Here is a 15,059-nt window from a genome sequence, read left to right as displayed (position 1 = left end):
TCTATTCCTCTTAAATAAAGCTATCCCTTTCTCTTCAGCTTCACTCTACACAATCCCCTAAGTTCCCAGGTGCTCCAGCCTTTGAGCCTTTGCACAGGTTTCTTACCAGGCCCACCTGCTTTACTCTTCAGTAGAAGTCCTCTTTATTCCTCAGATATATGCCAAAAGCTATCTTGCAATCTCCTCTGCTCAGACTGGGCTTGAACTCCTGGGATCAAATAATCTCCCTGCCTCAATCTTTAGAATAACTGGGACTCCAGGCTCCATCCACCACACCCCACTTCATAATCTCCTTCAAATCATAACATTCCTTCTCTTTTGTGATAGCCTGTTCTTTTCCTCCACTGGACTTATCACAATTCATGATTATTTTTTTGTTCATTTGTTTAAAGTCTACTCCCCACAAGGCCCTGAGCGTCTCCAAAGCAAATACCATGCCTGCCTTGTTCAGCACTGGTTTATTCTGTATATACAGCACCTGCCACATAGTAGGTATTAAAATGTATTTAAATGAACTGTAAAAATGAGAAAGAAATGAAAAAGCAGTTGGAAGTTCCTACATGCTAAATGAAAATCTTACAAACAAAATGCTAGGTATCATCATCAAAAAACCACAAGGAACCTCTTGCACCTCAACTAATGACAAGTTTGACATACTCTGCTCTACTGGTCGTAGCAAGGTAAAGTTGTTTACCCCAGAACCTACAGAACACTCAATCTTACGCACCAAGCTTAGTTTTCTCCAGTGAAGTGGGTGGGGCTTGATAAGTGGGAGGGCTTCCAGGAAAGCCCAATACTATCTTTAAAGGAAATTCCAAGAAAGAAAGGAAAAAAACAAAACAAAACAAAACAAACCCAGTAAGAACACCGCTTAAAATTTCCAACCTGTTACAAAAATTTAAGCAGAGAAAACCTAAAAGTGTAAGCACAAACCCCAATTGCTTATCATGGGAATTATTTATCTCTACGGACATCTAAGCCATTTCTCTGAATCTGTCCTAGAAAAACAACCTCCTAGCCCTATTTCTTTTCTTCTTCATTTTTATTACTAAATAGTTGAGCAAAGAGGGTACAATTCCCTAAGTCAAGCTATGAGTACAATACATTTTGATCATTGCCACCTTTTCCATCATTTTTCCCATTTTCCCTTTCCTGTCCCTACCCTCAAGTTACATAATTCAATTTCCTATTTCTTTTTTAGTAACCCCAATTTTTCAACTGTCAACTTATTCCAACATTTGAGTACAGTTACAGTTCTTTCAATTATCTACACTTTAGAATATCCAATTCTTTCAAATAGCTACATTTTAGAATATCCTTGAGCCTTGTTTGAGGTCCTGGTACTTCACTGATTCCCATTTAACAAAGATCCTCTGAGACCCTAGTCTCTACCAGATGTAACAATAAATTTCCAACCAAAGGTCACACCCTATTAAATACATCACAGCTATGTGTTACCTTAGTTAGTGTTTTAAAGGTGTGTGTCATCACTCCAAACTTGAAATGATATAAAAAACACATTCTCTTGACTCCAAATTAATTTGATAGGTGGAGGCTTTCACAAGAAAGCAAGTGGGAACATTAGCACAGTTGGCTCTTAATGCTTAAATGACTCTTGAGTTTCAGCATCTGGACCCATGACAAAAGTCATGCTCTGTTGAAGCAACTCTTCTTTGCTAGGGAGTAACACAACACACACACACACACACACACACACACACACACACACACACACACACACACACACACACACACTCTCTCTCACACACACACACACACACACACACACACACACACACACACACACACACACACACACACACACACACACACACACACTCTCTCTCTCTCTCTCTCTCTCTCTCTCTCAAGAGACCAGGATTTTAGCTTTTGTTCTGTTTCGGTTTGCAATGTCTAAGGTTTGCAATGTCTAAGTCAAACCATTAATAACTAGTTTGAATGACTTTCCCAGGTCAACTGTTTTCTTTCTGTTAAAACTTCTGCCTTTGAGAACATATCTTACTCTCCAAATCTCAGCTGACGTAGGGTACCCTAGTGATAAACTGAGGCATGAAAACAACTCAGTTTAACTGGGTTCCACCAACTCTTTGGAAAGCCCCAGGAAGTGGTAGATGGAAAGCTTATGATTTCATCTACTACTCGTAGAGGAGCAGGAAGCCTTCCACTGAAGTGACAAAAAAAAAAACCCAAACACATTAACTAAGCACTATTTTTCCAGCAAGTCATACTGTGACTAAGTAGCAGTGAGCTCTTGTAATAGAAACAGGAGTGACTATGTAGGTTTAGGATTAACATGAAGATGAGCAAAATGGAGATGCAGAGACTTAACTTAAAGACAGCTTAGAAAGGTTTTCTCTCTCACAAAGCAGTACAGAACCTTTTGAATCTTAACACCAGCTTCCTGAGTCCAGAATCGCAGAAACACCTTACAAACATCAATTAAGTCTGGCAACATGCTCCATTTAGAAATAGGGAAACAGGTGAGCCTGAGCAAGCCAACAATGAGTCAGGTTCACAGAGGACACCAGACTCAGGACTCTGAAATCCCCATCTCTGGTAGGGAGATGTGATCTATCTGTCAAAGAGATGAAATATTCACAGAGAAACAGATGGCAAAGACGGAAGTGAATAACATACTTACATTTTAAGATGAGGCAAGATAAAGAATGGCCAATAGCCAACAACCAAGGCCCCAAAATGTCATTTAATCTGATGGAATATTAGCATTGCTTCACCTGCTCCTTCGCAAAGACACTGAACAGCCTTCTGACTTGCACGGTGATGCTATGAGATAATCCCTCCATCTTCACAAGAGTCTCCATTTTTATCTGATTTGAGTTCAGAAATGCCTATTCATCTGTGCCCAGATAAGTGAATCAGATATTCCATGTCCAAACACACTCCCTGAAACTAAGTCCACCCTTAAAGTAAAGCTCAGGGTAACTAGGAAGCCTCCAGCCTTTTCTGTTCCAATCACCACAAGGAAAAGCTAAAGTATTCTATCTAATTCCCAATGGGTGAGTCAGTGTGCTTCAACACACTGCAAGGTTTTAGGTGGTGAGATGTCTAGCTGGTATCTTTTAGGTCAAGCAATGTAACTAGGTAGGCGAATCATGACCAGCTTTGGTACACTAGATAAACAGATGTTCCATGGGATAGAGCACTGCCCTTTCCAAACACTTGCCAATGAGAATAAATAAATCCCTAACAGTGAGCTTTGGCTGGGTTTTGCCCAGCTTTCTGGTGTAATGAGATACTTTGAGAGAGCAGTCTAGACCAAGAGTAGGACAGACTCCAAAGAGGACCAATACCCAGTTCAGTCCAGCCCAGAGATGGACACTGAGGCCATCCATCGGCTGTGAAATCCCTACTAATTTGGAACTGGGGGGGGGGGGCAAATACCAAACTATTCTTGCTGAAGGAACAAACTCAGGTAGGGGTGGGAGTTAGCCAAGCAGACTGGTGGCTTTCCATCTTCCCCGCCTCCCCTCCTCCAGCCGCCCCCCCACGGTAATGGCCCTACTCTGGGGGCCATTATCATGGGATGGCCCTCCTGCAGTTCATTTTCCCCGAGGTCAGGGGTCCGTCAGCTCAGGGGTGCTGCTCTGTAAAATACCCAGAAGGTAAAGCGAGTAATACCGAAGCAGTCTCCTGCCCATCAAAAACTCAGTTCGCGTGGACCGTGCGTCGGGGCGCCCCGCAGATTCAGGCCCGGGGAGAGAGGCGGGGCGCGCCCTCGGAAGGACGCGGGAGCTCGGTGCCACCTCGCTGAGGCGAGTCCCCCCCCCCCAAAGGCCTGGCTCCCCGCCGCCCGGGAGCCCCCCCCCGCTCTCCCCTCGGGGTCCCGGGACCCCCGCCTCGCCTGCGGCCCGCACTCACTGCTTCTTCCTGCGGCCCTGGTCCCGGTGCAGCTCGCGCAGGTCCACCTCGGCGCGGCCCAGGAACTTGTCGAGGCCGAGCAGCGCGCGGTGCAGCACGGTGAGCTGCAGGGTGGCGGCGGCCGCGGGTGCGGCCCCGGACGCCAGCAGCGGCGGCAGCTCGAAGGTGGCCTCCTCCCGCCACACCGGCGCGCCCAGGCTGCGCTCCGACACCGACGTGGCGTACTTCTCCTTGCCCACCTGGATCACCGCGTACGCGTCGCTCGTACCCCCGGGGCCCTTAGCCCGCAGACCCCGCGCCTGCAGCACCGTCACCTGCACGTGGGTTGGGGACCACAGGGTCCCCGGGCCCCTGCCCGCCGAGGCCGCCAGGGACATGGTGACACCGCGACCAGCTCAGACACCAGGAGAGAACGGAGGCCCGCTGCCGGTACAGCCAGCTCCGCCGCCCCGGCCCCTTTAAGGCTTCCGGTCACGCCCCCTCCGGGGCACGCCCCCATCGGCCCGGTCCCTCCGCCCGCCCCAACCTGTTGTCCAGGAGCGGCTTGGGGCGCCAGGGGCGGGGCTGGAGCGGTGCCGTGGGCGGGCGGGGGGGGGGTGTGGAGGGGGAAAGAAAGAAGGGTAAGGTCACGTGAGCAGGGGCGAGGCCTCAAGAATTCTCATCTGTTGCCTAAGGGTGTCACAGCCCAAAGCATCACCAAATGGCAGGTGTATGGTCTTGTGTGGATTACTTAAGATCTGTAAGTCTCTGTTCATCCATAAAGTAAGATAGTCATCGCCCGCTAGGATTAGTGTAAAAGAAAAAAAAATGCATTCATGTTTTCAGCATCTTTCCTGGAACACATGAGGTCTCCGTGTTATCTAGGAGGGAGGCTGAAAATGAAGGTGACTCAATGCAAGGCTGTTTTCTACTTGAGCTCTGGGGGAAGTCAGGGGAAGAAGAGGATCTTGTGAGGGCCAGAAAAGGGGAAGGTAAGTCGGGATGAGGTGGGTGAGGGGGTGCCCTGTTTTGCCCTGCCCTCCCCAAATACGGTGAGGCTAAGTCAGAAAAAAAACGCAAAGAAAAGGGGGAAGTGGAAATGGGATTGCCACATCAGACACCAGGACAGCTGGCAGCCCCTGACCCTGGCAGTTCCCCATTGTATCTGGCTGGGCTCACATCACACGCTCCTAAATTTCATCTCTGAGCTCCCTCTCAACTCCTAAGGGCCTATTAGACTGACCACTTCCCTTCATTTCTCAGGTTCAAGTTTAAGGCTCCACTCCTTCCCAGTGGGCCATCAGTTTTCAAAGGTTGTTGGAATGGTTTTAAATTTTTACAGTTAAGGAAGTGTGAAGAACAGGGAAGCTATGTGTTCTAGGTGCTGTTGCAGAGCTGGGACTAAAACTGACTCCCAATCCAGAGTTCACTGACTCACCGGCTTCTTCAGACCCTCAGAACAGCAGTCTTAGATTGTTGCTGGACCCATTTCTGTAACCTCCAGACTTTTCCCTCCCTCCACACTGCTAAATTTCACTAATCTGGCAGATGGGGGTGAACCCTGCAATGTTGTCTCACCTGCAAAAGCATTAACTTCACACTTAAGAGATTTCAAGGTATTCCTTGTTGGGCCCTACCTTAAAAGATCACCTTTACCTCCTGAACAAACAAACCTATAGCCTAGATAATCTATCCCCTGCAGGAGGTCCTTCACTTTGTTGCCTGTCCTCTTCCTTGCTCTTGCTATGCTCTGCTTACCCAAGCCTTCCCATGGCAAACATCTCCCATCTTTTGATCTTTTTTCACTACCTTGAGGGTAGGGACCAGGCAACTGTTGTCCTTCATGGTTCCTAGCAGAAACCTGAGGCTACAAAGGTTTTCAGGAAGTGCTGTTGACTTGAAGAGTTACAGGTTATGCTGGTCAGGCTTCCTTTACACTGTAGGAAATCAGAAGACAGGCATTTTGCCTCAGACTTGGAACTGAAGGCAGCAACAGTGTGCAACAAGCCTGTTTAGTAAGTTGTACATACTTACTAAATGTGGGAAGTGGGGAGATAGGGGCAGGACAGCATTCTATTGTTTTGGTACCATCTTCCCTTCTTGAGGAACTGTTTACTTCATTCAACTTATGGCTTAATACATGTCCATAAAGATTTATTGAGAATTTACTTTGTAAGCGAGGTGTCAGTGGCTCCTGCTTGTAATCCTAACTACTCAGGAGGCTGAGAGCAGAGGATCACAGTTTGAAACTGACCAAGCAGGAAAGTTCATGAAATTCCTATCTCCAATTCACCAGCAAAATAAATAAATAAATAAATAGCCAGAAGTGGAGCTGTAACTCAAATGGTAAAGCACTAGCCTTGAGCAGAAGAAGCTCAGAGACAATACCTAAACCCTGAGCTCAAGCCCCAAAACTGGTACACACAAATCTTAAATTGTGGCAGACATGTGGAAGGTACTTTAGGGGGCCCAAAGTTGAGTGTGACTAGGTTTCAAAGCACACCATAATAATATAAAGGAAGTATTATATTACTAAGCACTATAATAATATAAAGGAAATATTTTGTTGATGAACGGCTTTAGGTTTTGGGGTGTGTGTGTGTGTGTGTGTGTGTGTGTGTGTGTGTGTGTGTGTGTGTGTGTGTGTGTGTACATGCATACGTGGTCTGGTCCCAGAGCTTGGACTCAGGGCCTGGTTTCTATTCCTGAGCTTTTTTGTTCAGGGCTAGTGCTCTACCACTTGAGTCTTTTCTTGATAGTTAATTGGAGATAAGAGTCTCACAGACTTTCCTTCAGATCTTAGCCTCCTGGGTAGCTAAGATTACAGGCCTGAGCCACCAGCACCCAGCTGCTTTAGGTATTTTTGAGGCAAGAGGACACCTTCCTAAGCAGGTTTATAGGAAGGTAATTGCATTGAGTATATATTGGATTGATAGTCAGAGAAGGAGGCATAGGAGAACAGAATATCAACAGAAGAAAACAGCTGTGAGGGTCTCGAAGATGTCAGGGTCTCAAAGTCGTGGCATGTTTAGGGGCTACAGGTTATCCCATTGTGACTGGAATGTTGGATGTTTATGAGGGCCCTGGAGCAGGTGGAGGAAACAGAACAATTAGGTAGACCAGGTCATGAAGAGATAAACACAAAGTTATAGAGCTTGTAATACAATGTTAGACCTGGGTTAGGGCTTTGAGCAGGGACAGCATTTAACTGTGCTCAGGTTGCCTGACAGGCATGAGCAGAAGTAGCCCGAGTCTAACTTTGGAGTCAAACCCAAACCTGAGGGGAAGACGCTTTTAGCTCTGATCTTCCCTCCACTCTCAAAATTTTTCCTTTTCCACTCAAGGCTGGGACTCTACCACTTAAACTACACCTCTGTTTCTGGCTTTTTGCTGGTTGAGGTAAGAATCTCACACTTTCCTGCTCTGGCTGGCTTTGAACTTCAATCTTCAAATCTTAGTCTGTTAAGGAGCTAGATTTATAATAATGAGCCACCAGCACCTAGCTGCTGGCAAAACACTCCTCCAAGGAAGACAGCAGGGAATGATACCTGGCTGACCTGCCATACAGGCTGAGAGGAACAAGCTTTTCACTGGTCAAGGACCAGAGGAGGGAGAGAGAGAGAGCAGGAAGAAAACTTGTAAGTACTATGACCTCATATGTTTGGGTTTCTACCAGACCCAGACTGGCTAACACAGTGGTGATAGGATAGAGGAGATGGGAAGGCCAGCTTACCACCAGGAGAAAGCAAGGTCCTCCGGTCAGATACCCAGCACTGGCAGCACCAGCTCCCAGGTGTGTGCATGGTGTCATTGGAGATAGGAATTGGACATTTGTCAGAAAGAAGGGCTCAGCATGTGTCTCAGAGCCATTTGCAGCTCCCCCAGGCCTCCTGGCTGCTTCTTCCCTTCTTCCAGTCCAGAGCACATTGTCCACAGACCCGATGACTGACCAGCCAACCACCCAGAGCTAACAATCTGCCTCCTCTCAGTTTGACAGCCCCACATTCTAAGATTGGGGGAGATGCACAGGTACAGTGACAGGGGCAACAAAAACCAAGGTTAGCACACTGGGAGCCCTGTTTGCTACCCCTCCCTCCCTTCCCAGCCCCCACCTGTCCAGCCAGCAGCTGGAGGTCAGCTGAATCCTCCCAGGGTCACTGGATCCCAGGAGTGTTTATATTCACCTCCCACAGTCAGGGTACTGAAGAATGACTGCCCTTCCTCCCACCCTGCCCCGCCTCTAAGACCCACTGAAAGAGGAAATGAGTTTCAGTCACTCTAAGCACGTGGACAAGGTGTCCGGCAGGTTAGACTGGACAGGTAAGATACCCATCCTTCGCCAAAAGCAGCACCAGGCATCCAGCCCAGGGCCTCAGAGGTCCGGGGCAGCAGGAGCTGCAGAGCTGCTGCCGGTTAAATCAGATTGGGAATGGAGATCTGTGTGCCGGACAGCCAACAAGGCTCCTTGGAGAAGAGGGACTCCAGGGAAACTGTCACTGTCCCCTTCCAGGGATATGCGGGTCAAAATCATGTCTAGGAACTCAGGCGTGGAATGGGGGGAGGAGCAGAAAGGGACTGGTAATGGCTGCTTGTCTTTGTCCTTTGCCTCAGACTCCCCGGGTGTGGTGACAAACGTCCACACACAGTGATTCATTCACCTGGCTCTTGGTAAACAGCCTCCTGGCTTCTCTGCCCAGCTGCCACAGCCATCCACCCACCGGGTTCACTGTGGCTGCCTTTCAGGTCTTACTCGGTGGGGTCACAAGGTGTGGGGAGGTCTAGATCTCTGTCACCCAACTCTTTCCCTATTGTCCTAGTGGCTGGGGCAGAGGGGAAATCAAAACTGCATCTGAACTGCATAGATGAGAGGCTTTTCTGTCACCATTTTGACACTACTGCCTGGTCCATCAAGCTTTGTGTATAGATAACACAAATGAATTGTCTTTCCCATATGTCAGGTCTCCCCAGGGAAGGCCCTGGATTCCTCCACACCTCCAGTGCTATATCACTCACAGGTTTCTACCTCTTCACTTCCCACACAAAGCCTTAACCATGTCCCCATTCCTAGCTGGTCTCTTGCACTTCGATTCAGTGCCTGTTTTATTCATTTCTCAAAGGCAGGAAATGGGCATCTCAACTCCAGGTTAGTATCTCTGCGTTTCCCATATGCCTTGCTCCCAGAAGCAATTCAAGAAGAAGGGACATAACTGACTTTTAACTCCTCATTTAATACAGTCATTTAATACTGCACACCACACCTTTAGCACTACCCCACACAATCATCTTTTTTTTTTTTTTTGAAATCCAAATGGATCGAGTATATTTCCAACTTACACTTCAAAGTTCTAAGCATGAAATCCAAGTCTGACATGTCATGAGCAGCTCACTTTTCTAGTTGAAGATGGACCTGGCAGTTGTTAAAAGCTCTACATTCACAACAAGCCATAAAACAGATGTCCCTGTAAAGAAGCCAGTAACTTTGCACTTGATATTTCCATCCTGGCTCAACACCAACTCTTTAGGACTTGGATTCTGAAGGTTTCTTCAGCATTTAACTAATTCTTTGTTGGCTGAAGGAGCTGGGATTGTTTGTCCACACATAAACTGACCTTTGTCATAAATTACTTTTATTATAAGAGAACAGCTAGGACGCGTTGCCACCTCTTCCCCATTCTCCAAATCTTCTTTGGTGATGGAGAAGTTATCGCCACACAGGCAGGGGTAGAAATAGGTTTCCGAGTCCTCGTCATACTGGAAGTCTTTGATCTCCACCTCGTCGTGAAACACCGCCATGGTCACCAGGGTTGACTCGGAGTTGACGCTCCATCCGTTGGTCTGTGCAGCACCTCCTCGGTAGGTCTACTGCGGTGGGCGCCGGCCGGGACCCCGCATCTTTGCCAAGCCCGCACCCTCACAATCATCTTTTTTAAATTGTAAGATTTTCTCTAATTAGAAAGAATTAAGTGTTCTATGTAGATGAAGTCCCATCCAGAGCCATTTTGTGGCATATAGAAGACAGAAGTTTTTGTTGTTAATTTTTTTTTGTATTTTTGTTTTTTCAATACTAGGGCTTTAACTTAGGTCCTCAGGCTGTCCTTCCGATTTTTTTCTTTCCTTTTCTTTTCCCTTCCTTCCTTCCTTTTTTTTTTCTTTTTGTGCCAATCCTGGGGTTTGAACTCAGGACCTAAGCTTTTTTGCTCAAGGCTGGTACTCTACCAATTGAGCATTGTTTCACTTCTAGCTTTTTGGTAATTAGAGATAAGAGTGTAATGAGCTTTCCTTCCAGGGATGGCTTTGAACCAAAACTCTCAGATTTCATCCTCCTGAGTAGGTAGGAATACAGATGTAAGCCCCTGGCACCCAGCCCTTCAGCTTATTTTTCACACAGTGGATGCTCTACCACTTGAGTCATGTCTCCAGTTCGATCTTGTTGCTGGTTCATTGGAGATCAGAGTCTCTTAAATTTTTCTGGCTTTTGCTGGCTCTAACCATGATTCTCAGATCTCAGCCTCCTGAGTAGTGAGTATTACAAGTGTGAGCTGCAGGCCCCCAGCTCAAAACCTACTTTTTAAAAAAATTTTTTATTGTAAAGATACTATACAGAGGGTTACAGTTACATGAGCAAGGTAATGAGTACACTTCCTATTGAGCATTGTTACCCCCTCCATTGTCAAAACCTACTTTTTAAATACACACTACGCTTCCTCCTTTCAGGTGGGCTCTTCCTGCCTGCCCCTATAATCCCTGTGTGACTCCCTACCACTTTCAAGTAATCCTCCCCTAGCTTTTCCTACAATGCATGAACACTTTTCGTAGGTTACCTCATTCCCCCTTAAGTAACATTTTCCCCACAGCCTAACTACCCCAACTCCATTTGGGAACCTACCTTCAGTAATTAAGGTCAGGGCACTGAACCTTATGGAGCAATTAGGGGTTGAGTTATAAAGAATGTTCCATGGTGTCAGAGGCATGGCTCAGTTTGTAGAGTGCTAGCTAGCCAAGGAGTGAGAGCATCAGGTACTGAGTTTGAATCTTGGTGATAGAAAAAAAAAAAAATGTTCCATGGTACATTGATTGGTTCCATCATTTTAAATTTTCTTCCAGATTTGTTGGGACTAAGTGTGTGTGTGTGTATGTGTGTGTGTGTGTGTGTGCATGTATGTATATATGTAGACATATATATACATATGTGTGTATCTACATACACATATGCACATCTACACAAACAAACACTGGGCACTGGTGGCTCACACCTTCCTGGTGGCTCAGGAACTAGTGATTTGAGGATCTTGGTTTCAAAGCCAGTCTAAAGAGACAAATCCAAAAGGTTATCTTCAATTAACAAGCAAAAACCCAGAACTGGAGATATGATTTAAGTGGTAGAGCTCCAACCTTGAGCAAAAAAAGCCTCAGTGCTGGCACACACACACAAGTAAAAGGAAAAGGAAAATGTGTTATTAATATTATGTACAGAAAAATGTTCACTAATTTTAGTGAATTTCCAGTATCTAGATCAAAAGATAAAAAGAATATCAACTTATAAATATCTGCCCTCGAGCCTTTCTAGTCACTAGAGCTCCTTCTCTCCAAAGGTTGCCACGATTATAACTTTTATCTCTAGAGATTAGTTTCACTTATTTTTCTTGAGACAGACTCTTTTTATATAGCCCAAGATGGGCTGCACACCATTCATTTGCCACTCTGAGACTGATAGACACTTGTTTCAGTTTGGGTCTTGTAGTGGACTTGATGTGACTTTCTTTCTTTCTTTTTTTGTCGGTCACGAGGCTTGAACTCTGGGCCTGGGCGCTGTCTCTCAGCACTTCAGCTCAAGGCTAGTGCTCTACCACTTGAGGCACTGCACCACTTCCGGTTTCCTGGTGGTTTTTATTGGAGATAAGAGTTTCACAGACTTTCCTGCCCAGGCTGGCTTTGAACTGTGATCCTCAGATCTCAGCCTCCTGAGTAGCTAGGATTACAGGTGTGAGCCACCAGTGCCCAGCTTAATGATGACTCTCTGTGTCCTAATGTTTGGACCCAAGAATACTACTTCATATGAGTCTTTGCTGATGTAATTAAGTAAAGGATCTAGAGGTGGGGTGATCATTCTGGATTATCTGGGTAGAGCTTAACTCTGTTGACAAGCATCTTTAAATAGTGAGGCTGGGCTGGGAGTATGGGAGTGTAGCTCAGTGGTAGAGTGCTATCCAAAGGTGAATGCAGTCCTGGGTTCCATGCCCAGCACTGCCAAAATAAAAAAGACTGAGGGAGAGGAAGAAACCCACGAGAAGAAAGCTGATTGGCATTGCTATGATTTGGATTTGAAGTGACCCCCTAAATACCTATGTGCTAAAGGCTTGGTCTTCCTCCATGTATTATAGGGAGGTGGTGGAACTTTTTTTTTGTCGGTTGTGGGGCTTGAACTTTGGACGTGGGTGCTGTTCCTCAGCTCTTCAGTTCAAGGGAAATGCTTTACCGCTTGAGCCACAGTGCCACTTCCGGTTTTCTAGTGGTTTATTGGAGATAAGAGTCTCACAGACTTTCAAAGCCAGCCAGCTGGCTTTGAACCATGATCCTCAGATCTCAGCCTCCTGAGTAGTTAGGGTTACAGGCGTGAGCCACCGGCTCCCAGTGGTGGATCTTTTTAAGAGGTAGGTTTAATGGGGGGGAGGGGGCCTCAGGACACCAGCCTCTTCCTTACTTTTGTACCTAGCCACATGCTCCCACTGTGATGTATGGCCCTAGCCTATGGGTCCAAAAGCAATGGACTAACAACTAGGGACAGCCAGGCACTGACAGCTCACATCTGTAATCCTGGCTACTCAGGAGGCTGATATCTGAGGATCACGGTTCAAAGCCAGCCTGGGCAGGAAAGTCCATGAGACTTTTATCTCCAATTAACACCACAAGAGCTGGAACTGGAGTTATGGCTCAAATGATAGAGAGCTAACCTCGAGCAAAAAAAGCTCAGGGACAGTGTTCAAACCCTGAGTTCAAGCCTGAGGACCTGCATGCACATGTGCACACACACACACACATACACACACACACACACACTCACACAATGAAGTGAAATCTTCATTACTGTGAGCCAAAATAAACCTTTCCACTTTTAAATCTGATTATTTCGGGCATTTTGTTTCAGTAATGAAAAACTAACACAGGTGTCCACAGACTAGAGAATTCCAACAGCCACCAGAAGCTGAGAGAGACAAGGAACACATTTCCTCCAGAGTCTCTGAAGGGAGCCCATCCCTGCTGACACCTTGATTTTGGATTCTGACATCCTAAACAAGGACAGACTATAGCCCTATGATTTTAACACCCCAGGTTTGTGACAATTTGTTACAACAGTCACAAAAAGCTAATATAGCGCTATTGGGAATACAATTGTTGTATAGTCTCCCACATCTTTCAGTCACATACATAAGTATACCCACACCCAAGAATGGCATTGCTAGGTCACAGGGTAAGTACATGTTCAGCCCTCAGAGAAATTACCAAACTATTTTCCAAGGAGGCTATATCAATTTATACTGCCACCAGTGTGTAGAGATCCAGTTTTTCCACTTCTGTGCCAACCCTTAGTATTGCCAGTCTATTATATTTTGCCCTTCTGGTGTTTTGCAGTGGTTTTCATTCGCATTTCTTTGATAACTAATAAGATTGTGTGCTTTTTCCTACATAGCTTTTGTGCTTGTATCTGGTTTTTTTTTTTTTTTTGGGGGGGGGGGTCTGGTCGTGGGGCCTTAACTCTGGGCCTGGGCGCTGTCCCTCAGCTCTTCAGCTCAAGGCTAGCGCTCTACCACTTGAGCCACAGCACCACTTCCAGCTTTTTTCTCTTTGCTTATGTGGTGCTGAGGAATCAAACCCAGGGCCTCAGACATGCAAAGCAAGCACTCTACCACTGAGCCATCTTCCCAGCCCCAGGAAATAATTTCTAAGTAATCATCAAATAGCCAGAAGTGGAGCTGTGACGCTAGTGGTAAAGCACTAGCCTTGAGAGAAAATGACATCAACTAGACCCTGAGTTCAAAGCACAAAATCTAAAAAAAAAGAAGAATGTAGATATTTTCACTCTCAGAGCCATTTCCTTTTTATTATTTGTTACTATTTAGTAGTTTTATTATCATACATTAGTTGTAGTGATCTTATTGCGACATTTTCACATGAATATGCTATATTCAGGACAACCTCACCTCTTCTATCACTGTTTTTATTCCTTCCCCTTCTGAAGACAATTGAAACTGGGAATGGGAGGGAAAAACTTAAGAGAGAAGGAGGGAAAGGGTAACATTGTCCAAAAAGAAATATACTCTTGGGCTAGGAAGGTGGCTTAGTGGTAGAGTGCTTACCTAGCATGCACTGGGTTCAATTCCTCAGCACCACATACACAGAAAAAGGAAGTGGCGCTGTGGCTCAAGTAGTAGAGCGCTAGTCTTGAGCTAAAGAGCTCAGGGACAGTGCCCAGGCCCAGAGTTCAAGGTCCACGACCAACAAAAACACAGCTTTACTTTTCTGTCTTTATCTATTATTTGTTTTAGTGGATATTAGTTGTACTATGAATATGGTATTTCAGAGGTACATATCCTATATTTTGCTCACAATAACCCTTTCTGTTGCTTTCTCTTTCCCTATTCTCAGCACCTATTGATCAACAGTTTTCACTGAGGTCCCTTCTACCCTCTTCATCCATAGTTGCAAGGTGTTTAGAAATTACTCACCTTCAGCTGGGCGCCGTGGCTCACACCTGTAATTCTAGCTACTCAGGAGGCTAAGATCTGAGGATCATGGTTCAAAGCCAGCCCGGGCAGGAAACTCCATGAGACTCTTATTTCCAATAAACCACTCGTAAAACCAGAAGTAGTGCTGTGGCTCAAGTGGTAGAGTGCTGTCTTGAGCTGAAGAGCTGAGGGACAGTGCCCAGGCCCAGTATTCAAGCCCCATGACCAATAAATAAATAAATAAAACAAAAATAAAAGGGTTGGGAAGGTGGCACAGAGGTAGAATGCTTGCCTCGCATGCATGAGGCCCTGGGTTCAATTCCTTAGCATCACATATACAGAAAAAGCTGGAAGTGGGCTCTGTGGCTCAAGTGGTAGAGCACTAGCCTTGAGTTGAAGAGCTCAGAGACAGTTCCTAGGCCCAGAGTTCAAGCTCCACGACCTACAGAAACAAAT

General features: G+C 46.0%; 1 protein-coding gene across 2 annotated transcripts in view; it reads right to left on the bottom strand.

The window, feature by feature from the left end:
* Rab11fip1 (RAB11 family interacting protein 1) overlaps positions 1–4,337 on the bottom strand; it is a 40,143-nt gene extending 35,806 nt beyond the window's left edge. Inside the window, exon 1 of one of the 2 annotated variants that reach the window (XM_070016183.1) lies at positions 3,901–4,337. In XM_070016183.1, coding sequence (XP_069872284.1) covers positions 3,901–4,277 — 377 coding nt within the window. In that variant the 5' untranslated portion in view covers positions 4,278–4,337. The remainder of the gene's footprint in view (positions 1–3,900) is intronic. The other variant, XM_070016185.1, reaches the window with a different exon arrangement.
* Between the last annotated feature and the right edge of the window lie 10,722 nt (positions 4,338–15,059).

This window comes from Dipodomys merriami, unplaced genomic scaffold (genome assembly GCF_024711535.1).
Source record: "Dipodomys merriami isolate MVZ:Mamm:240054 unplaced genomic scaffold, mDipMer1.0.p SCAF_12, whole genome shotgun sequence".
Classification (NCBI taxonomy): domain Eukaryota; kingdom Metazoa; phylum Chordata; class Mammalia; order Rodentia; family Heteromyidae; genus Dipodomys; species Dipodomys merriami.
This window is presented reverse-complemented; position numbering and strand designations above follow the sequence as displayed.